Source organism: Cuculus canorus, chromosome 1, assembly GCF_017976375.1.
Source record: "Cuculus canorus isolate bCucCan1 chromosome 1, bCucCan1.pri, whole genome shotgun sequence".
In the NCBI taxonomy this organism is placed as follows: Eukaryota; Metazoa; Chordata; class Aves; order Cuculiformes; family Cuculidae; genus Cuculus; species Cuculus canorus.
In genome coordinates, this window is record NC_071401.1 from 142,213,408 (window position 1) to 142,235,692 (window position 22,285).

The window sequence follows — 22,285 nt, forward strand, 5'->3', positions numbered from 1 at the left end:
GATTTTAAAACTACTTTGTAAGTGCCCTTATAAACATTTAATAGGACACATTAGGCATCCAATAAAAAGTAGCCTTGCTATATAAATACTCAGCTTGAGAGTTTGTGGCATTTCTTCTCAAAATTTTCTGTGGAGATCCTTGTACTGAATACCCACTATGTCTCCGTAATGATGGGGAATAAAGCACGCTCAATCCATCAGAAGGCATGGCAATGGCAGTTTTCTCACCAACTCTAGCATCCTTTCTCGAGAAATGGAATCACAGTGTCAGTGAGTAAATCTTAACAACTTCAAGAAGTACTTCCCAACAGGGCAGATGGAGATTAATTTATTTATTTACACAAAGGTGTCTTCTCCAGCTATAAAAACAATGGATTTTCTCTAAAGCCTTACCTTTAAAGATATTTCTCTGTAACATATTGGTACTAAAAGAGGATTCCTGCATCAACATAACTCTCCCTTCCAGCGGCAAAACCGAGGTGCTATCTCACCAGACAGTCTTTGCTAGGGAAATAGCTTTTATAGTAGATAAACTTAATGCCCTATCAACATTAATGTCAGCTTCTATATGCCATAGTGGGTCACACATCACTGCTCTAGCACTTCTGACTGTAATGTTGTTTGCGCTCCATTTTACAAGAATCAGGGAAGGGAGAAGCTGGAAAAAAAATGTAAGTTGAACAACACAAGCCAGGTCCTCAGTTGCAAGACAGAAAGTGTGTGTGTGTTGATCAACACAAAACTTTTTCAGTCACAGAAGGTCTTACAGGAAGAGGGTTCTCCCTCAGACATGAACTACAGCAGCCTGGGAGCTCATCTAATTTAAATAGTTTTTGATGCCCACAAAGGGGTAAGAAGAAAAATTGACCCAGCAGGCAGCAATTAGCACAATTTTGGAGTTTTGCTTTCCACACTGCCCTCCCTTCTATCATGCAACAGGGGCAGCAGCAACACAGTGATTTAGTAGATGCTCCTTGCAGTGACCCTTTCAGGGTCAATCAATTATCTTGGAGCCGTCACTATTCACCAACACTCACTCATGAAGCTGGTTGCTGGAGTCAGACACAGGCCTGAATTCAGCCTGCCTTCTCCAAACTGAAGATTTACTCTTGCTTTACTTTCTAGATGTGTTTTTCCTGCTTTACCCAACAATGTCAGACCTTCTGATGCTATGTTGGAACAAATCACCAAAGAATCATAGATTGTAACACTGGCCATGGCTTTATCCTGAGGCTTCCAGCAGCTTTTTCTTCCTTTGCTCTCCTCTCAAACAGAGGAAACAAATCGTTTTCTCCCTAATGTTCTTTGACACAAAACACAGGCTTGAGCTAACCTTCTTCCTCCTTTGGTTAGATGGGATTCACCTACCCTCAGTAGTCACCATCAGCAAAGAAGAAAGGAGAAGAAGGTTTTCAAATGGTTGTTTGCTTTTTGTTTTACAATCAAAGCTTCCTTTCAGCCAGAGGAAAACCTGTGAATTTGTGAAATCTACATAAAAATGTACCTAAATGATGCTTTTTGATAAAAAATGGGTTGTTAAAATATATTACTAATAAAACTTAACTCTGTTGATTAACTTAAACAGAGTGAACCCTCCATACATTCAGAGGAACAAGAACTGTATTTATTAAAGTTGTTAAGACTTTATGGTGAATTCATTATGGTGAATTCCCAGAGAAGGAAAATAGTTCAGAAACACCCTGATCAAACCTGTAAATATTTGATATGATACAATTCGAGCTCAAAATTCTGGTTTAGAGGGCAGAGGAGTGGTGTGAGAAATTATGGCATTGGAGCTGAGAGGGTGCGTAACCATGAGATCATCATTTAGCCTTTCTGTGCGTTTTTCTTTAAATTATACAAAGAACAACATTTCTTCCCTCTCCAAATATTAACCTGCATGTCTATTTCAAAGAACCAATGTTGGGTATGATGCATTTCAAAGTATAACTTAAACCCCAAAGTTTTTAAGTTCACTTTTTTGTTTAGAAAACTCTTTTTTTTTTTTCCCTCTCTGTTTCCCTCTTTTCTCCTCTTGGAAATGGGGAGAAAGACAAAACAATCAAGTATGAGGTCCTACTGCTTTCGCACTTTTTCACTCACAATAATAAAGAAAGTACCATGTGAAGAGTCAGGAGAGAAGTCTACTTTCAGTTTTGTTTTGCAAGAGGAAAAAGTCTAATTTTGGCATTATGGTTTTGTCGACTTTGATGGAACATGGGGCAAAAGTGGAAGCAGAATCACCCCAAATGATTTTTTTTTTTTTTTTTTAACTTCATCTGCACAGAAAGTTATACAATGAAAACAACATTTTTAAATGGTACCTTTGCTTTCACTCACCTACAGGACTGAATACCATTGCCCTAGGTACTCTGCTACTTCAGCGACCGACAGGATCACTGTGAAGCCTCACAAATGCTTTATCATTCTTTTCTGATATATGTTGGTTTTCCTTTTTAGGACATAAGTTTATTTGGGTCTGATCCTGCATTTCCTTAAGTGCAGTTATGGAAGCAAAACGCTTGTAATGACAGCGGGTCAAATTCATGCCAGATACAACTGCATCTCAGCCAATGGAATTATGCACGAGGCAAACAGTCCTATCCAGACTATTCAGCAAGGGATTGGGGATCCCAAGTCTCTCATGCTCTTTCTTTGGATAACAGCTACACAACATTGAAGTCGTGTGAGCACAGAGAAGCCTCTGGCATTATCAAGACCTCATACTGGACACCCTGACACTTTTATTTTTTTGTTTCTGACCTCAAAGGAAACAGATTGAGGCCTGAGTCCTTACCCAGGCAAGCTCCTCGACTACTTCAGTAGGATTTTTGCCTAAGAACTGCAGGAGTGATTCAGCCCAATGTGAGAACTAATGTCCCAGAAGGTTTTTCTAGGCAGTATTCTAATTAGAGACTCAAGCTTGACATCTGTAGCACAAACCATGCAGCATTTTGCAGCCTGAGCTTCTCTGTGAAGAACAACCACACAAAAAAACGCAAGGCTGACTTACTATTTACAAAGGCCTCTTAATGTCCTCAGATTTTATTTATATTAAAAGCGGCGTATATACCTCAAAAGTTGGCAACGTAGAAAAATACCACTGAGACTGTTTACTACAGAGCATGCATACGGCACAACACACAACTGGGAGTTGCTCTCACCCCTATCCAAGCAAAACATGTTTTGGAACCTCTGCAGCTGAGTAGATGGAGTGTTTCTCCCCTAGAAGAAACTGGTGGTGCAGTGAACACCAAACCCCACCTCTTTTGTCCCTCTGTCTCCAGGTGAAAGAGAATAAATTTATCACAGCCACTAAACTCCTTGTGAAATATCTATCAGCTGCCCTTGTGAAATGCCTACAATTGTTGACACTGTATCTAATCTTTTCTTAGTTACCAGATGATTATTTTCCACATCAGTGGAAAACGATAAAAGTAGATGACATTGTACTTTCTGCCTCTTTAGATGAGATTTTGACAGATAATAAATCATTTCACAACACTGGCTTTTATTTCCTTGTATTTATGCATGGAAAGCAGAATGCAATCAGTTTGCATGATACCATTCTTGAATCACCAATTGATAATAGTTTCATTTTCCAGCCTGTTCATCTTACAGTTTGGCTTAGATGGTCCTAAATCCCATGCAAACACCGTGTATTTTTCTAATTACTTTTTGACAATAGGCAAAAATCCTCTGAAATATCAAGCTGTGCATGCCTGTAAAGAGGTGGTTGCCGATGTCCTTCCATATGTATGAGAAATACATTGGGACAAATTCTGTGGATGAAGCTAGAATAAATCAGGATGAACTGACTTGCTATCAACAGAAGTTCAAGTGTGTTCTATCAAACAGGAGACAAAAATTAAGTTACTACCTTTTCGCTCGTAGACTAAGACAACGTGAGTTTTAAGGCAGTGATGAACCAGTCTGAATTGAAAATAGACTTCTTGTAAACGTACTCTCTTACTTTCCACACCGTATCTTCCATGTTAACTCCCTAGCTGCGCCTTTCCCCATTAAATTTCATCACAGAAAATGGATCAAGTTTTTTTTCAGGCCACTCTGAAATTCTAGCCTGTAACCAAGTTTTTGAAAACCCTGTTATGTGCTTTCTGCCTTAGACATTATCCCATAGCACCATGCTATTTTTTTCTAACTGAAAATAATAAGCTACTTCCTCGTAAGCTCACTAAGCACAGGATTCTGGATCCACAAAGGATGCTGACCTATGACATTACTAAATGTAAAATTTGAACAAGTTGGTATTCTTTTATCTTGATATCCTTACTAGATCTGTACACAAAACTCTCTATAGCCAACAGCTGCAAAAAGCTAACTTTGCCCAAGGGTTGCAAGAGAGTTAGTGACTATTTTCATTAAAGTCAACGGAAAGCATTTAGTACATAACCTCACTGAAATCAACAGTATTTGGTATAAATTTGGGCTTGCAAAAAGAAGTCAAATCAGCAGGAACTGGATAAATAAATCCCAAGAAACATGAACTTTTAGAGAAAGGTGGTCATGCTTTTATCGCTGTTATGTAATGAATCAATGTACTACTGCAGCTCTTGGGAATAAAACCCTGTTTGGATAGAAATTACTGAGGCTTCTATTTCTAGAGTTCTCAAATTCTTCTCTTTTCCTGTTTGACCTATCAGGTCTCCTGCTCTCATTTCTGTCCTGATGTTCAGAAACACAAAGCACTTCCATCAAAGGCACAGATTTTCCAAAAGTTCTAGTTGTCCAAGAGGTCCCAATTTCTTCTAAATTTTTTACTTTCACAGCTGAAATCTTCCTCCTTGTCTCAAAATCTTCTTCTCCTAGGGAATACTCTCATAAACCTAAGACTAAATACATTCTACTGCCTTGTCATGACTAGTGCTGTTCACATGTAACACTGGAGTAAGACAAAATCTGTGGCTCACCAAAAAGTTAGGTCACAGCTTATTCCTTACAGGCAGTGAACTCAGATGTTAACAAACTTTCCAAAGGTCACTAAGGCACTACAATAATTGCTCTGAAGGTGAAGACTCAAGACTTTTTCTTTTAAAACAGTTTAGTTTCTACATATTTTAGAACTTGCCTCTATTTCTGTACTTTTTGTCTTCAATTGGACACTTTATATTACCACTTTAATTGAGGCATAAATCTGCACGTAGAGTCAACCCACCTTGCATTATTTAATGTACTGTCTGAAGTATTGCTGCATGTTTTTGATAGGCAACACATTGATTTGTACTGCTTTTTCTGCTGTGGTACATGGAAACCTGATTATCTACAGCTGTCAATCCCATTAGAACTGAGCCCTGGAGTAAGATTAGGCTTAAAATTTTTGTAGGGTAAGCTACTTGCAAATCAGCTCTTGAATTGACAATGCTACCTTGGATATGACTTAACTAGAAGAATGAGTTGTCTTGAATCACAGAATGCCTTTGTTATCAGATCCCAAGTGAAGCAGTGAGTTCTGCTAATCTAAGGGACTTTATTGACATTAATCTGGTCATACTTACATTGCATAAAGCAGCACCGAACAGCACTGAAATAGAAGGAAACAGAGGGATGGCAAAACCTGAGCAGTCAAAACCATCAAATTACTACTCCCTGCACATTCACAGCTTTTTCCTGACCCCAGTGTAGTTGATGGCAATTTTGCCAATTAATTTCAATAGGAGGAGAGTCTGGGTTGGATTGAGGTTTCCTGCTTCCGCCCACAGCAACACAGATGCATTCCAGGCCACTCTCAGGAAATAAAAAAAAAAGGGAAAATTCCCAGTTACTGTGGCAACAGGAGGAATGGTTCTCTTTGCTATCATGTAATTTTGAAATTCAGTAGCTGTTTTGTGCCCTGACATGTGTTTCTCTCCTCTGTCAAATTAGTGTTTTCTTCCTGTGTGGAAGGCCCGTTAGAGAAAAGGCACAGAAGAAAACTATCAACACAAACATCCCCCAGAAGCCTTTTCACATTTCCCACCTCACATCTGCCATAATGGCAAAATCATGTTTGCAAACAACAACGAAAAACTGCCTTAAACATGCACTTCCCAAAACATCCCAGAACACAAAGAATGATTTCAGACTGTTCTGTGAATGCCCCTCTATGCACGTGGACACAACTGGTAATAAACTGCCTCAGAAGAATGCCAAGACCTCTGCTAGGGAGAGCATCAGCTAAAGACTGAACAGATCGTCCAACTCTGGTTGCATTTATCTTCCTTTCTCAACCTTTTCTTCACAAAGGTTCTCACTGTTGTAGTCCTTCTCACTAAGGACTGTAAATACCCAATGAAGCTTAGGGCAAGGGTCAACAGCTTTGGGGAAGCAGTGGCATATATGAAATATGACTTATGATTTCGTAAGAACCGGCATAGGCAGAGAAACCAAATAGCAATGCAAGTGAATTTCTTTTCCCTTCCACCTTGTGTTCTCTGTTTTCTAGGACATGTCTCCCATGCTGACAGACATTCCTCTTTGCAGAGTAAGATGACAGCAAAACCTGCCTCGGCAGCCAAGGACAGAGAAGAGACTGGAAGCAGATATTCTGTGTTTGGGGTGATTCAGTTTAGGTAGACTACCTGTGTGAGAGCCTAGATGGTGTAAACTGCTGAATCCAAGAGTTTATACTAGTTGAGACTCTAGTTTAGTAGGTATGTAGGTATGTTTTAATTAAACTTCTGAACTCTTCTGATATTCTTTGAAAAAAAAAAAAATAATCCCAAACCTCCAAATAGCCTCCAAGGGGAAACTGGAGAAACAAAAACTCATGTGGCTTTTCTAAAATAATTGTGTGAGTCACTGTCAGAGTTCAGGCAGAATCCATAGGCTCTGAACATTAATGCAATGTAGCAAATCCAAAGGCAACCCTTAAAGTTTGTTGAGCTAAATCAGCAGCTTCAGGAGGTCTGAACTGCACTGTGCACTTCAGTGAATTGTTATCTGAAAGGCTCAGGACCTACACCTTAAGTGTCAACATTATTAATTAATTCATCACTGAAAAAAGTGTGCTGGGAAGGAGCATTAACTGCTGTGGAGTTCAGGATGTTGTACCAGATATAGAATGCAGTGAGCTTTGAAGAAGACTTTAGGGAGAAATGCTGATGCCACTTATTGGGCAACAGAGCTCTTTGAGCAAGACCTAAACACAAGAAGACAAGGAAGACATTGGACTGTCCATAATGAAAGCGTGGCACAGCTAGTAGGTGGGGTTCAAATGTCTTGGGGCCAAAAGAGCCAAAGGGATTCCTTAGGGGATTTACAACTGTGCCTGAACTGCTGTGTCATCTGTCTCTCATAGTTGGAGCTTATTTTGTATACAGGTTTAGGAAGAGAATTAATACTATCTTTCTCCCTCAGTTTAACCCTACTGGTGATTGACTGTTGGCAATGACAAAACATTCAATACAGTGGATAACACGCAAAAAAAAGCCCAAACAAAACACTCTGTTCCTTACTCATGGCACATTTTTGGTGGCATTAACTTAAGCTAAGACCACTACGGAAAGAGCCTCTACTTCTTCAATTTTGTTACATAGTGTTCATTCAACCCGTTTTCTAGCAGATATCTCTGAAGCCATACAGCTGCAAAGTGATTCAGCTTCAGGAGAGTGGATGGACCTTGTCCAAACTGGTTAGTAAACTAATCTACAGCACTTGAGCAGGTTAAGATGGTTCTGCAGAAGGTATGTTTGTAGGCAGCAACATAGTCAAGATGTAGAATCACATAGGTAGGTAGAGTAAATATACCAGGAGTTTCTTCCCGTGTCACATACGTGACAGATAAGCATGTCAACCAATGAAGTGATGTGACATCATAGAAGAGGATGTCTGCAAGATATTTGGCTTTGAAAATACATTCTCACTTGTCATGTGAATAAAGATTGAAATCCAGAAGTATCAAGAAATATAATACAACAGAGCTTAAACAATATGGTACTTGCAATTCTGCAAAAGTAAATACAATGCACTACTGGCAGGGTAAAAAGGGTGATTTATGAAATACAAAAGGCCAGAATTTAAGCTCCACAACTCTTCTGGGTGGAGGCATGCACCCAAGTATTTTTATTGGCTTTGGAACGGGGTAGGGGAGTGCTGCTGAGGATAACAGCACAGAAACCATTTACTTTCATAATAAAAAAAGCCTATGGTTGGAACACTGTCAAGCACTGCGTAACACACTAAAGTTAGAAGAAATATTAATTTAGCATTCACAGATAGAGGCTACAGGTGCTAAGAAGAATACTGCTATCAACAGTCAGTTCTAGATGGCACACATATGTCAGAAGAATATGCAAATAAACTTAATAGTGTGGCCTGTTTGCTTGGTCTCTGCTATTCTCTTATGCAGAGACTTCTGTTAGCATGACCACTGTCCCTGGTACATGGCCAAAATAAGTCCACAGCCTTTGTTCACGTTCTCAACAATTTATCTCAACAGAGGCATAATTCTACCGTACAGCACTAAGCACTGCAGACATCTGCTCCCAAGCTTGGTCCGTCATGTAACAAAAACTGATCAAGTGACCCAAAGCCACGATGTCATGGAGAGTGATACGCTCTGTACTAGGGACTAGTCAGCAACCACTGCCCTTAGACCTGACACTCGGAACCAATGACATTGAAGACACTGTATTCATTATTCGTTTGGAAAAGAAATGTGTAACAAGTTAATTGGTTCATATGTAATTCTGTCATTAACAGCCAATTGTGGGAAACTCTAGAGAACTTGTCAGATGCAAGAGGACTCATTTCATAAACAACATCTCAAAAAACTCATCTCATTAAGCTGAACAGAAAGAACTAAAAGCAAGGTGAAAATTTTATTTTTTCTTAACATTTCTTAACATCACCATACATAAAAGGAGCTTGTTAGTTCAAATGTTGATTGACCCCACCCCACGCAATGAATCCACATCTGACATATTCTACAACTCTTTTACCAAAGCAGCATTATTTGTGAGTTAATTAAAAAGGAAAAACTTCAAATCTGCTAGTAATGATGGCAGGTTCGCATCACACTACCATTCCACTATGGATACACTTTTCTTTAGCAGGTATATTTCTAAGAGGAGATATGATACAAATGATCCAGTTCTCACTGAAGTCAAGGGAAACTCTTGGTGACTTCAGTGGAGTTATGTGCAATCCAATCCCTGGCATCTCCACTCAGTTGTCATATAAGTATACTAATTGGAGCCCACTGCGGTAGACATCACCTTCCAAGTATTGTAGGACACACAGCACTAAATTTTGTCCAAGAATAACAAATTCATTTGAGTAATTATAGAGGTCAAATTATGAAAGTAAGCTATACTCCCTATGAAGTGCCAACATACCTAACTATCATGAGTAAGACCTAATATAAACGACCTCAGATTTTTTCCTAAAAGAACTTCTGGCACCAAGAGGCAGTAGTAGTGCTTACTCTCCCCAAAATCATGAACATCTGATATAAGTCCTGCTTTACTTTGTAGGCAGAACTTTTCCATGCCCAATCTTCCTCTTACTAGAGCATAAGTTTCTGATTGGATCATCCCATGGATTTTGCTTATTTGCTACGCAAGGTGATCTCTCTACAGAAAGTTTTCACGTCTTCTCTTCCAAAATCAAAACTGGTAAAAGGCACATTTCAGTAACATAAGCTAAGAGTAAAGCCAGTGTCCATTAACTGTGAAAGCTAAAGATTTCAACTCTGATATTTCCCAAGTGCACAACCTGCAATGACAAGTGGTAGGTGTTTCTGAAGTTACACAGCCTAAATTAGAAAAAAAAAGAAAGAAGTGGAAAGAGAAGATTCAATAAAGGTAATGAAATACAGGGAATTGCTGCTTTTTTTCAGGCCTTTCCTTCTTCAAGATTTCTAAGAAGAAGAGACAGTTGGTGAATTCTAACTTTGCACAAACATCTTCTAAACTCCAAAAGAGAAGAGTAAGCAAGATTTCCCTTACAAAAAAAATGTCTGAGAGCTTAATTCCAGCCTGGCAAAATAAAACATAATTCCACTGATTTCAACGGACTTATAGATGGTCCACTTAATGTACAACAGGGCTAATCCAGACCTTCTCTCATACTGTAGCACTGGTTTGTCTAGAAACCTTTGCTTTCATAGTAGTTAACCATACATCAACAGCCTGCAACACTGAACTGCAATTAAGTAAATGAATAGGAGGCAGATGTAAATCTTAAAACTTATCCCAGAAGTGGACTTCTACTAAGAGGAATTGATCTTTTTTTTTTTTTTTTTCTGTTTAATATCAAGATCTTATGTCAGAATCACAGATAAGAAGCTGAGGATGTGGAGAACAATATCAATTATTGTACACGTTCTTCTCTCTCCCACAGTTTCCAAAAGGAATTAAACAGGAATCATATATAAGCATAGTGAGAATGTCAGAAAGAACTCGTTCTTCCTTATAAGCCATCTCAGCACTACAGCAGGTGGACACAAGGTCCCTTGCTAAAAGCACAGAGAGAGAAGAAAATTGCTTACTGTTTCGAGGCTTCTCTTCATCCATGCCTTCATCTTCATTTTCTGGGTCAATATCTTCAGCTTGAGTTATCCAGTCTAAGTATCCCTTCAAGTCCTCCTCTAGCTGTTGTTTCTCCCGCAACTTCTGGAAATCACCTCGAGCTTTAGCCTTCTCTCTTTCTTTGGAAAACTCCCTAGCAAGAGGGAGGGTAGGACAGGACATTGGTGGAGGGAAGGAAGAGATTGAAAAACAATGGGTTAGATTAATTTCCTCTAGAAAGTTTCCACATCCTGTATAGCACATCCAGCTTTCTCTGTTCTTCCAAGGCAGACACAAGTAAAACAACTGGAGTGCTCATATTTTTACCAGTGCATAGGAAAAGATGAATACCTTTTTTTAATCCTTTCATTCTCAACATCTGATTAACAATTCAAATAAAAGGCATATGTAACACTTACGTACAATACCATAGACTTTCTAATATCCTTTACCACTCAACATTCTCCACAGTTATCCATAAATGTCTATATGAGTAATGGTTAATTTAATTAAATGATAAACTGTTTGACAATAATCTGACATCTGGAGAGTGAGATGATTGCTGTAATTTTTAGCCAGGTTTCAATCTGTCCTTGAGATTATATTTGTAATCACAACTAAATGGGGCTAACTGTAAGTGTAATTAATGGTACTCACAATTTCGCATACACTTAATTATAGACAATTTCACTCACAGTACCAGACAACATATTTGAAAATGCAGGCCTTAATGTTTTAGTGAAAACTTTCAGTATTCAGGGCTGTTATCTGACATGAAACTTATTTTTGCAATCTCATGTTGGATAGACAAGCATGAAAGATCATGGGTAAGCAATTAGTGGACTCTGCCAGGAAGAGAGCTGGGTAGACATTTGATGAGTTTTATGAAAGACCATTATTGACAATATAGGCTTAAAACAAAGAACACAGAAATAAGAACTTTGTGTTTCTTAGTTATGAACTAAGTTGTGTTATGTTTGTTTCGTGGTTTTGGCTATGGTGCTCTTTCTCCCTCTCTTTCAGACACACCTATACCGCACTATTTTTTTCCTAGAAATGCTGATCTAACTCCATTTAGAGATTCTTCTGCAGTTCTAAACCAGCTTTTAGTGCTTGTATTTCAAAAAGCAAGCCTAATGATTGTGAAAAGCATTGGACCAAGAGTACTTAAGCATTAAGTCTTATATCTGCTGAAGCAGATGACTATATAAGGGACACACAGCAGACAATATGGCCCTCTGGAAATGAGAGGTAAAGTCATTCCCTCCAATGCATTATCCATTACCCTTGCCGATGAATGTCAGCAATGAGTGGATTTAAAAAACAAACAAACAAAAACCCAACTGCAACTAATATTTGTCCTAGGTTTGGTCTTGCAAATCAGATGAGAAAACTACCACTAACTTTGGTGGGATAATATTAGGATTAGGGAAATCCTACCCAAAATGCTAATGAGTGCCATATGAAATGTCCTCAAGCAACTGAAATGGAGGTGAGTTCCTAACGGTGCTCGTGAAGTACTTCCCTCCTGTCTGGTCCAAAATCCACTCACAGATTTCCATTGAATTCACAGGCTTTGGATCAGGCTTTCAATATTATGAGCTGTACACAAAACCAGCAGAATGAAAATACAATGATGCCTTCATTTCAAGTCTAAGTATGTGACAAAGTCTGCTTGTTTTATCTTCACCCCATCATGTTTCTGAGGGTTTAGCCCATCCCATGGGACCGTGATAATGAAAGTGGAAATGAAGAAGAGAATCATTGGCTTCTCAGGCTTGAGGGCAGATCACAGTCAACTCTGGGACCAGACTTTGTCTCAAGGCAGAAACAGCTATGGCAAGCATGGGAAGAATTAAAAAATGAATTTGTTTTCATGCTAGGAGTAATATTTTGCTATTTAAGATATAAACCAAACCAACAAACAAACAACCCTTCAACAACAATAATAAAAAGTACAAAGACTTTTAGAAAAAATCGATCAACAACAGTTATATTTTCAGCTTCAATAACATCTTTCCTCAGGGTTTCGCACAGTGTCTTATTCAAATTAATGAATTAACTCTCTCTCAAAAAACATATCACTGAATGAAGCTATATATTATTAAGTCTCATAGATCAAATCCCAATATTTCTATAGTTGGCTCCTAAGCCGGTATTTCAGAATATAGAACAAGTGGGTCCAATTTTGAAACGGACTGAGCCCTCAGCTCCAAATGAGAACTATTTATATTGGCACAGATATAACTTGCAAGGGGCTGTTTTAGAAACCAAAGCAGAAAACATCATGAAATAGCCCAGCGTACAGAAAGTGAAATTCCTACTCTGCACTGAAATGGATCACTTATATTAGATGCATCTAAGCTGTGTGTGTACTTGGGTCTTTTCAGTCCTCATTTATTGTCTCTTTAAAATGAGAGTCAGGTTTAGGTGAGAGCTGACTAAACCACTGTGAGATTTTAGCACGAGGTCTTACACTATCCGTCTGCAGAGGAGTGAATTTGTTATCTAGCTCTTTAATGGCACAACTGAAAATACTGTGATCGCCTAGTCTAAATGATCTGCAAAATTGCATCTTTTTCCTTTGTACAATGTGTCATAATCCATGACTCTCCAAAGAAGACAACTTACTTAAATTATCTTAATTTCTATGCACTACTAACTTTAAACCATTGAGAACAGCTGGCTCAGAAAATTGCTAATGCAATTGAAACCACTTCTCATGTGGAATACCAGCCTGTACTCAGGCAAAGATAGCTCACAACCAAGAATTACTATCAATGGTAATCTAGCATCCCATGTGAAACGAGTTGGTAACCTCAGTCCAGTTCCTATTGCAGGTAGGTGTGCACATTACCTCTGCCAACATCACAGTCGGCAATAAATGGTCATTGTTTGCAGTTTCAGCAGGGAAGTCAAAGACCAAATAAGCATTCTGATGGAAGTGCCATCTTGAGTCTCCAGGTGGCCTTCTCAAAAAGATTGCAATATCACGTCAGGATAAGGTCGACAAGTGCTTGCAGAACTACCAAGCAATCTGTCTCTTTTTCAGTGAACAAAAGAACATCAGTTTAAGAGTCAGCAAACCTGGTTGTTTTCACTAGAATCAGTTGTCTTCACTTTCCTTTGCTTCTGCCAGAAAACTACAAGATACATCTGCTAGTGGGAATACCAAAACCCAGAGTATTCTGCAGAAATGTGTAACTTCCATGTGAGGTTAGACTGAGTCAAAACCACACATATAAACACTGAGCTCTGTATGCTGTGCAGTTTCAGAAAAAAATTTGTCTTGTCCGTCCTGATGATAGAATATAGGTAATTCTTGTCTATATCTGATCTCAGTATGATTCCTCACATTTAGAGGAGAGATGAAAAGTGAGCAAAACAGAATGGTCCTAGCAGTTCAAAACCCTAGCTTATTGCTAGAAGTCTTCTAAGTCTTCAAATCTCATTCACCTTGACAAGTACATCAAGGAATGGGAAGGGTTGGAAGAGGGGATAGAAAACTAGTAAAAAGTCCTGAAAGGTCATGAAAAATGCTCCAGGAGGAGCTACAAGCAAGGCAGCCTTCTATTCACTCTAATCTCCTCCTTGGCAGTAAGAGCATCAAAAGCAGCCAACTGTTTTTTCCAGAATCTTCTCAAAGCGGAAAAAATGGCTGTTCTCCTGTCCTCCATTGCCCTAGGCAACTGATTGTTTGGCCTGTGTCCTGGGATCTGGATCACTGTTAGGCAAAACATAAAATGAATGTGAATCCATATACTTAGGTGTGCAGGTCTGGAAGTCGAACACATGCTGCCATTTTTTTCTCACTAATTGACTGAAACAGATAACACTGACGTGAACATCTCTGCTCTCAAGGTACCTCTGTAAGGGGCTTCATTGCTTATGGCAACAATGTGGAATCCTTTTCCCTGAGCTTGAGGAGGTCTACTTGTGATCTGCTAACTGAATATTTCTTTTGGAATACAGGAATTTTATATCATCCTCAGTCAAGACAGGAAGAGGATTACAGCTCTACAGATGAATATTACAGAATCACAGAATCACAGAATCACAAGGTTGGAAAGGACCCATTGGATCATCGAGTCCAACCATTCCTAACACTCCCTAAACCATGTCCCTAAGTACTTCATCCACCCGTTCCTTAAACACCTCCAGGGAAGGCGACTCGACCACCTCCCTGGGCAGCCTGTTCCAGTACCCAATGACTTACTGTGAAGAATTTTTTTCTGATATCCAACCTGAACCTCCCCTGACGGAGCTTCAGGCCATTCCCTCTTGTCCTGTCCCCTGTCACTCGGAAGAAGAGGCCAGCTCCCTCCTCTCCACAACCTCCTTTCAGGTAGTTGTAGAGAGTAATAAGGTCTCCCCTCAGCCTCCTCTTCTCCAGGCTAAACAACCCCAGCTCTCTCAGCCGCTCCTCATAAGACTTGTTCTCCAGCCCCCTCACCAGCTTTGTTGCTCTTCTCTGGACACGCTCCAGAGCCTCAACATCCTTCTTGTGGTGAGGGGCCCAGAACTGAACACAGTACTCGAGGTGCGGTCTCACCAGTGCTGAGTACAGAGGGAGAATAACCTCCCTGGACCTGCTGGTGACCCCATTTCTGATACAAGCCAAGATGCCGTTGGCCTTCTTGGCCACCTGGGCACACTGCTGGCTCATGTTCAGTCGGCTGTCAACCAGCACCCCCAGGTCCTTCTCTTCTGTGCAGCTCTCCAGCCATTCTTCCCCCAGTCTGTAGCGCTGCATAGGGTTGTTGTGCCCCAAGTGCAGGACCCGGCATTTGGCCTTGTTAAACCTCATCCCATTGGTCTCGGCCCAGCAGTATTCTGTCATACCATTTAGCCTAGAGAGCAACTAGTAAATTCACCAGAAGGACCATGAAAGGATGACATACCTGAGGAGAAACAAATTACAAATGAGCTCTCTAGGAAGAGCAGAACTCAGCATTTGATTTTGCAGGTGCAATCAAAGTGCCTTTGTGAGTACAATTAATTACACTTACGTATTCAGAAGTGATTAAAAATACCTAAGCTAATCTGTCATTGATGAAGTCTACCTAGATGAGATGTTTGGTGAAATTCCTGAAATAAATAAATAGGAAGAAATCAGAGATGCCCATAACTGATGTACAAAGATGCCCAGGAATGCTGCTTTGTATCTACATAGAACAGACAGGTGGATCATCTAGATGGATCAGACTAGCAGCAAGTCTCTAAAAAAAAGCTGAATCTGCGAAGTGAAGACACTTTGCAATGCAGCAGAATTTAGAACTGCTTTGGAAAGTTAATTGTTTAATAACTGCTTATTTAGCCAAAGAAATATTTGGAGCATTTATCCAATAATTTCTGTGTTTTTTTCATGATTGCAAATTCATAAGTTTAATTTACTTTTCTCTAGTTGGGAAAAAAAATGCAGAAAACAGTGCAACTGCAATAACACTATGAACACAGCCAGAAAGAATGACTCACAGCTTAAACAAGGTGAACATCATCTTTGATCTCAGTTCTCTCCACAGTCTGTCTCCATTTCTTACCCCTAACTCTTGTGAGCAGTCTAGCTGCAGTATGTCAGGAGGCAGACTTAGGCCCCAAAACACTTCTTCGAGTCGAAAAATAAGTGAGGAAATTCAGTCTTTAATCACGTACTACATAAACCCAAGTGTAGGTAAATTGTATCAGCAGTATGCACTCCTCAGGGTTGGGCGCATAGGCACTGTTCATCCAATCAGATACTATATATTCTTTAACCACTGTCCTATATCGTTCTTGAGTGTACTTCTAATGCAACAGATCCCTCTCCCTCTGTCAGCTGGTCAACACCCTCCACTACCGCTGACAGCCTTACCTGCTGATCAGAGTATCCACCTGGAGAAACAAGGAGCTTATGTTTTAAAATGTACCCAGAGTATCACTCTCCAGATATCCAAACACAGACTATTGCCTGACACTTCATTACTGGTGATTTTTTCCCTTTACCATTACTGCTTGGAAACACTTCTCTTCCCAGCAGCTGTTTTAGCTGCATATCTCCTTCAATGCAGTAATGAAGATAGTAGTAACGCATCCTGTAGATCTGCTATTACCTGTCTCTTTACAGGATGGCCAATGATTGATATTCTCCAGTCCTACTACTGCCCCTGTGCTGTTGGCCCAAGTACTGAGAACATAATTTCTTAGAGGCAGCAAATTCTCTTCCCTGCTCAGAGATCATTTTCCCTCTCTTATTAGTATAAGACAGGGAACTTCAGGGCTACTGACTCATGCAAGAAGTACAGGCTCTGACCAAATTCATTTACAGCTCACTAAAGGAGGCAGGATGTTAGAAACAAAGAAAAAGAGCATGTAAAAAAAGTTCTCATACCATATTTATCCATATACATAAAATGGCTGTAGGCACACAATTGTGTCCAAATATGGAATTAGAAGCCCAATTCTAGGAGATCTTTTAAAAATCTTGTAAGGATTGTTTGCTGGCTTGATTCCTCTAATTAACTGGCTCCCCAAGTGCAGTAAAATTTTTAACTACTGGGGACAATATCAGTTGTTTTTAATCAAAGCTACATATACGATCTTTAGATCTCCTAAAAGAAATTCTCCTGCTTCTGTGTTCATCCTTAGAAAATATCAGAAGGAAATGGTATTTCTTTCTGCATGATGCTAGGCTTGTAATCTGCACAACAGAAAAGATGTGCTTATTGAAGAAGAAACGTGCCCAAGGCATACTCCAGGGAAAATAGTGTCTCATTAGGCAGAGTTTAGAGATACTAAGCAATGACAAATTTCTCATAATTTGTCAGGAATTCCATCCCACAAATGTGAAGGGATTTCTCTCATGCTCTCATTCTGCCTTCAGTCCCACTGACCCTTCCAGAGGTTTTACTATAAACCCTTTCTTCTACGATGAGTGGTATACTTTGCCCACAGGGGAGCATAGCATTGTTCTCATCCCACAAGAATACGGTAAGAAGTTTTAGGCAGAGGAACATGTTACAGGCAAAGAGTTGTCTCGTATTTTGATTTAGACAAAAACTCCTTCCGTGCCATTAGGAATGCCATAATTTGTTATTGGCACAATTGCCTAGGCCTTCTATTAAGGTTCCTGAGATCAACCCACCACTGCCCGTCGTTTTGCTAACCAGACAGTAGGAATAGAAATACAAATTTTAAAAAATAAACAATAATAAAACATTTTCCTGGTACTGCTTACCCGCTAAGTACACCGAGAACCAAGTTAAGTACAAAAAATGACCCTATGATGATTAGTGTAACAAAATAGATCCAGGGCCAGTCCCTTCCTATGGCATCATTGACCTGGAAGAGTGGAATGATAATTAGTGAGACAAGCTCAGGTTCTGAGCACTGCAAGGCTCCAGCCAAAGAGATCCCAAGTCACCAGCATTAAGATTTTTAATAGAGCATTTTCTGGAAATTTATGACAGGTTGACCTTAAGAATTTTGAATGCCCTGAGGTTGAATTTCTTTTCAGAGAATAACACCTCTTTTATTACCTGAATTGTTATTTGCAATGTTTGAACATTTTGCCAAAATATTTGAGAGCTGATGTGAAGCTTCCTTGGATTCACATTTTTAATACCTCCAAAAGAGTCCTGGTGACAGGGAAGAACCCTTATTATGGAGTCTTGCCCTGTAGCATTGGAAAAAGGACACCAAAACTGTCAGCTTACCCGCTCAACACACCAAGAACCAGATTTAGAACGAAAAAGGATCCAAAGATGACCAGACTGACAAAATACACCCATGGTAACTCATAGCCCATAGCGTCCTGCATCTGGAAAGACGAAGGAAAGTTAGAAGACAGAGAGGGAAAGCAGAAATGATCAGGCAAAGGAACAGATGGAAAGATTTGTAAACAGAGTCTGTGGTTGGTTTGCACATAATCATAGCAAGCGTTTCTGCATGTTCTTTCTGGATGTGACCACTCCTTTGATTACTTTTCCCTTCTAGCTGTTTCCTTAGAAGCAGTGATTAATATAGGCTGAGATATAACCACGTGCTGTACTGACACTTCTTTGAATGTTCAGAGCTGTGGACTGTAACTTTCTGGAGTTTACTTACAGCACCACAGGGTCCATCCAATGACTTCTAAACTTCTAAACATTGCACATATGTAAGACTCTGCTGCCAGTGAAAATATTGCTAGTTTTTGCTAAGCATTGCCACAGTGTGTTGTCAGATCATGTTTATTTCCCATGTGTAGCACAGGTATGCATACCTCAGAGAGAAATGTGCAGTAACCGTGGGTGAATACTAATAATACTAATCTTCCCCTGGCAATGCTCTCACAGTTTACCATGGTGAGTACAGTAGATGTGTGCTTTTGAGAAATGTTCTTTCAAGGCTCACCATGTTCTGACCTGGTCAAAAGTTTTCTAAAGTTTTCTCACAAACTTCCTTTTGCTTCTTGAAGGGTTAATCCCTCCTTCAAAATGTGATTCCTGCGCAACTGAATACTCAGAGAATTTCAGACTGTAAACTGAATGACACGAGCAAAGGTTTGGCTGTCACAGTACAAGCAGCTGCAAATGAGGCAGGCAGACTATACTTATAGCACCAGAACTGGTATTATGTTTAGAGCAACTCTAACATGCAATAATATATTGTATGTATTCTAAAAGCGTCAAGTACATAATTACTATTTTATCTTGAAGTCTCCTTCAAAGTTTGAAATTTTGGAAAGGTGCTGGTTGCCTGAATAGAAGCTCATTTTCATGATGGTATTGAAAATACTAGAGTTCCTTCTTCTTTACTTTTCATAAAGACTTATCTCCTGAGGCAGACATAGCATCATTAAAGAAACAGATGGTTTTAACATTTTCAGGAGCACTAAAGTGATTTATGAATGTAAATTGCACACTTCAAAGTACCTAAAGGCATAAAGCAGTCTAGGTTCCTTTGTTTTACATGCTTTTAAAAACTGTATCGTATGTTGTCCTCTCCTTCCAGGAAAATGCTCTCTCCTTTGCAACCTAAGCATTTGTTGTGATCACAGAAGAAATATTCTTCCATACATGGACACTGAGACACACTCTGGAGGCAATCTGACTCAAGATTCACAACAACTCGGAAAAGGAATTTCAGACCTTCAGTAAGACAAGGCAGAAGAATAACACTAATATAACTGGTTCTTTGTGGTTGGAAGACCATTATCCATTTTTCTTCCAAAGTACTGTCACTAAAGTTCTTGTCTGGCAATAGTACACAGTCAGTGGGCCAATCCAGACCCCCACCTTAGGACTTTTTCAGGTGTGACTGATCTTAAGTAGATTCATTAAAAAATAAGCTCAAAATCTGCCTCTGTGAAGACAGTTCATTGGTTCCTTCCTCACAGGATTAATACATTCGGTGGTCAGAAGAGAGTACCTGAACACCTAACATTCCTTAAGCCCATTATCCAGCTTCCCTTTTAATACTTTTATAGAAACATTCAGTTAGTTTATAAAGAATACTAATTATTCTTTTTGTTTGCAAGCCACATTTCATCCTACATGACCAAACAGTAGGCATCTCTTGTGTGAAACTCATTAGTGCATTAAAGAGAACAAAACAACATGGTATATAAAGGTGGAAGCAAATAGTCACTTGAAATCATAGTGGAGAAATCAGATAGGGAAAATATGACCACTATCTATATAAAAGAGCTTGCAAAAACAAGGTGTATAGATGACTTTGAAAAACTGCAATAAGAATTTACCAGCACAGGCACAACGATGACTTGACTTCCTTCTAATTAGGATAAAGTGTGGTAAAAAAGCCTCAGCTATAAGGTATTTATCTATCAAGGGATTTATTTCTCGTCAGCTGGGAAAGTCAGCTGGAAAAGTAGAACTTCTCAAAGTTGTGGTAAAAGTGAATCCTTAATTGCAAATGCTAGGGTGCCAGGTGCAGAATTCAGGTGCATGTCAGGGTGCCTTTTGTACTACTCTGGCACAAAGAAATGGCAGACGGCAAGAAGATTCCATCATGGCCCAGTAAAGTCTATAACTAGAGTATAATGTACTCTGCCTATTCCCAATGCCTGCACAATTGCATAACAATTATAACAGCTAGCATCAGCACAAATTAGTCCTGAAAAACAGACTTGTATTCTGGTACATTTGGGACTTATCAGACTGAATATTTAGGAGGTCAGCTCTTCAGCTCCTTTTCATTGCCCAGTCACATACGTAAAAGAGAAGCTGAGAAACAGAAACAGTAATACCTCCCTCAGTGCAGAGAAATCATTAGTATTTGACAGACAGATGAGTTTGTCTCTGTGTTGCTGGACTTCTTACATTTGATGCTGTCACATCTCAATTTCTTGAGTAGAAGGCAGGAATATTCCAGACATTGTGGGACTGAGCCACAGGTGTCAGAAATCCATGTTGTATGTTGATATTATATATTTGGTAACTTACGTTAAACACCCTCTTTCATAAGGTGACAACACACTGTCAACTCACTATTTGCTCTTGAAAAACATCTGCATGAGAAATGCAGAGATATAGTCTGCTTGGCAGAATTTTCAGGGGAAAAAAGAAATAGGCTCACTCAAAACAGTAACAGCAACGTATTGACACTTAAGAAATATTAAATTCTTGGCTAAGATTGCATCCTTCCAAATATCTGGAAATGATTCCTCCAAAATGGAAGTATCCTAGAAGTTCAGGATAGGTAGTCCTCAACTGAACAATGCTCCCATACTGTTATTAAAAACCTTGCACCTGTGTTTAAGTGAACCTGCTTTTTGGAAACTTATCATCATTCTGCAAATATGCAGTTATTAATCATATGTGTATGCATACACGTCCTGTTGACTGCAGCTGGAAGTTTTCAACTGCAAGTGTAACTTAGGTGGTAGAGTTGATTTTTCCTAATTATGCTATAGAAGTGAAGAAGTTGCAGAGGGCCATGACAAGATCAGGAGTGTTACTATTTGCACAGTGCTGAGATCTGCGAAATATATATTGTACAGTTGTTTCCAGTGAACAGAAAATTGTTCAGTTATAGGTTACCTCTGTAGGACAGACAGCACAACTCCTGACACATGTTCAGCTTTCTAGTCCCCAAATGCACTACTTCTTCCCAAGTGTTTATTATTAACTGCATGAATCTCAACAGAAAAGGTAGAATTTACAGTTCTGAACAAAGAATATCAGCTAGTGTAGGTCTGAATTATAATATTCCAGCTACAGTAGTCGAAGTGATTGCAACCTGATGTCATTGTAAGCATGTATGGGACAACTGCTAGGTCAGCTGGAAACCCAGCATTGGCGGGAATCTTCAGATCATTGTTTATAGAAATAGTTCTGCTTTCTGAGTCACACTGCCTGACCTTTCACAGCTCACATTTCAACATTCATCACACTACCCTCAACAGTGAGAAAATTGGTATGTTTCTGAACATTCATGCATCATCTCTTAAAGACCTCAGAAGCAAAGGACCTTAGATTCCTTCTCATCATTTGCTAAATACCTTCTCTGGCACCACAGGGATGTATTTTTGGCTTATTATGTTTCAGCTTTCCAATCTGCAAAGTGGGATAATATCTTGTCTCACTGGGTACTGTCAAAGAAACCATCCAGTATCATAAATAAAAGATGGACCTTGTGGAGAAGAGTTTTTCCTTTGCAAAGCATCCTTAATTACTATTGTGACTATAATATTTCAACATGGGACAACTCTGCATCCAGCTCTCCACTGTGACCATCTCTCCGCAGGACAGCTGACTCTCTGTAGGGATAACTCTATGGAGAGCTGGCCATGGAGAGCT

General features: G+C 39.4%; 1 protein-coding gene across 23 annotated transcripts in view; it reads right to left on the bottom strand.

The window, feature by feature from the left end:
- Window positions 1-22,285, bottom strand: part of CACNA1C (calcium voltage-gated channel subunit alpha1 C) — a 481,236-nt gene that overhangs the window by 132,779 nt on the left and 326,172 nt on the right. For 18 of the 23 annotated variants that reach the window (XM_054055220.1, XM_054055139.1, XM_054053927.1 and 15 more), the window contains exons 8-9: window positions 18,200-18,303; window positions 10,490-10,662 (exon numbers count right to left, since the gene is read on the bottom strand). In XM_054055220.1, the coding sequence (XP_053911195.1) occupies window positions 10,490-10,662; window positions 18,200-18,303 (277 nt within the window). Of the gene's footprint in view, window positions 1-10,489; window positions 10,663-17,721; window positions 17,826-18,199; window positions 18,304-22,285 lie in introns of all 23 variants that reach the window. The other 5 variants (XM_054054621.1, XM_054055304.1, XM_054054769.1 and 2 more) reach the window with 1 other exon arrangement.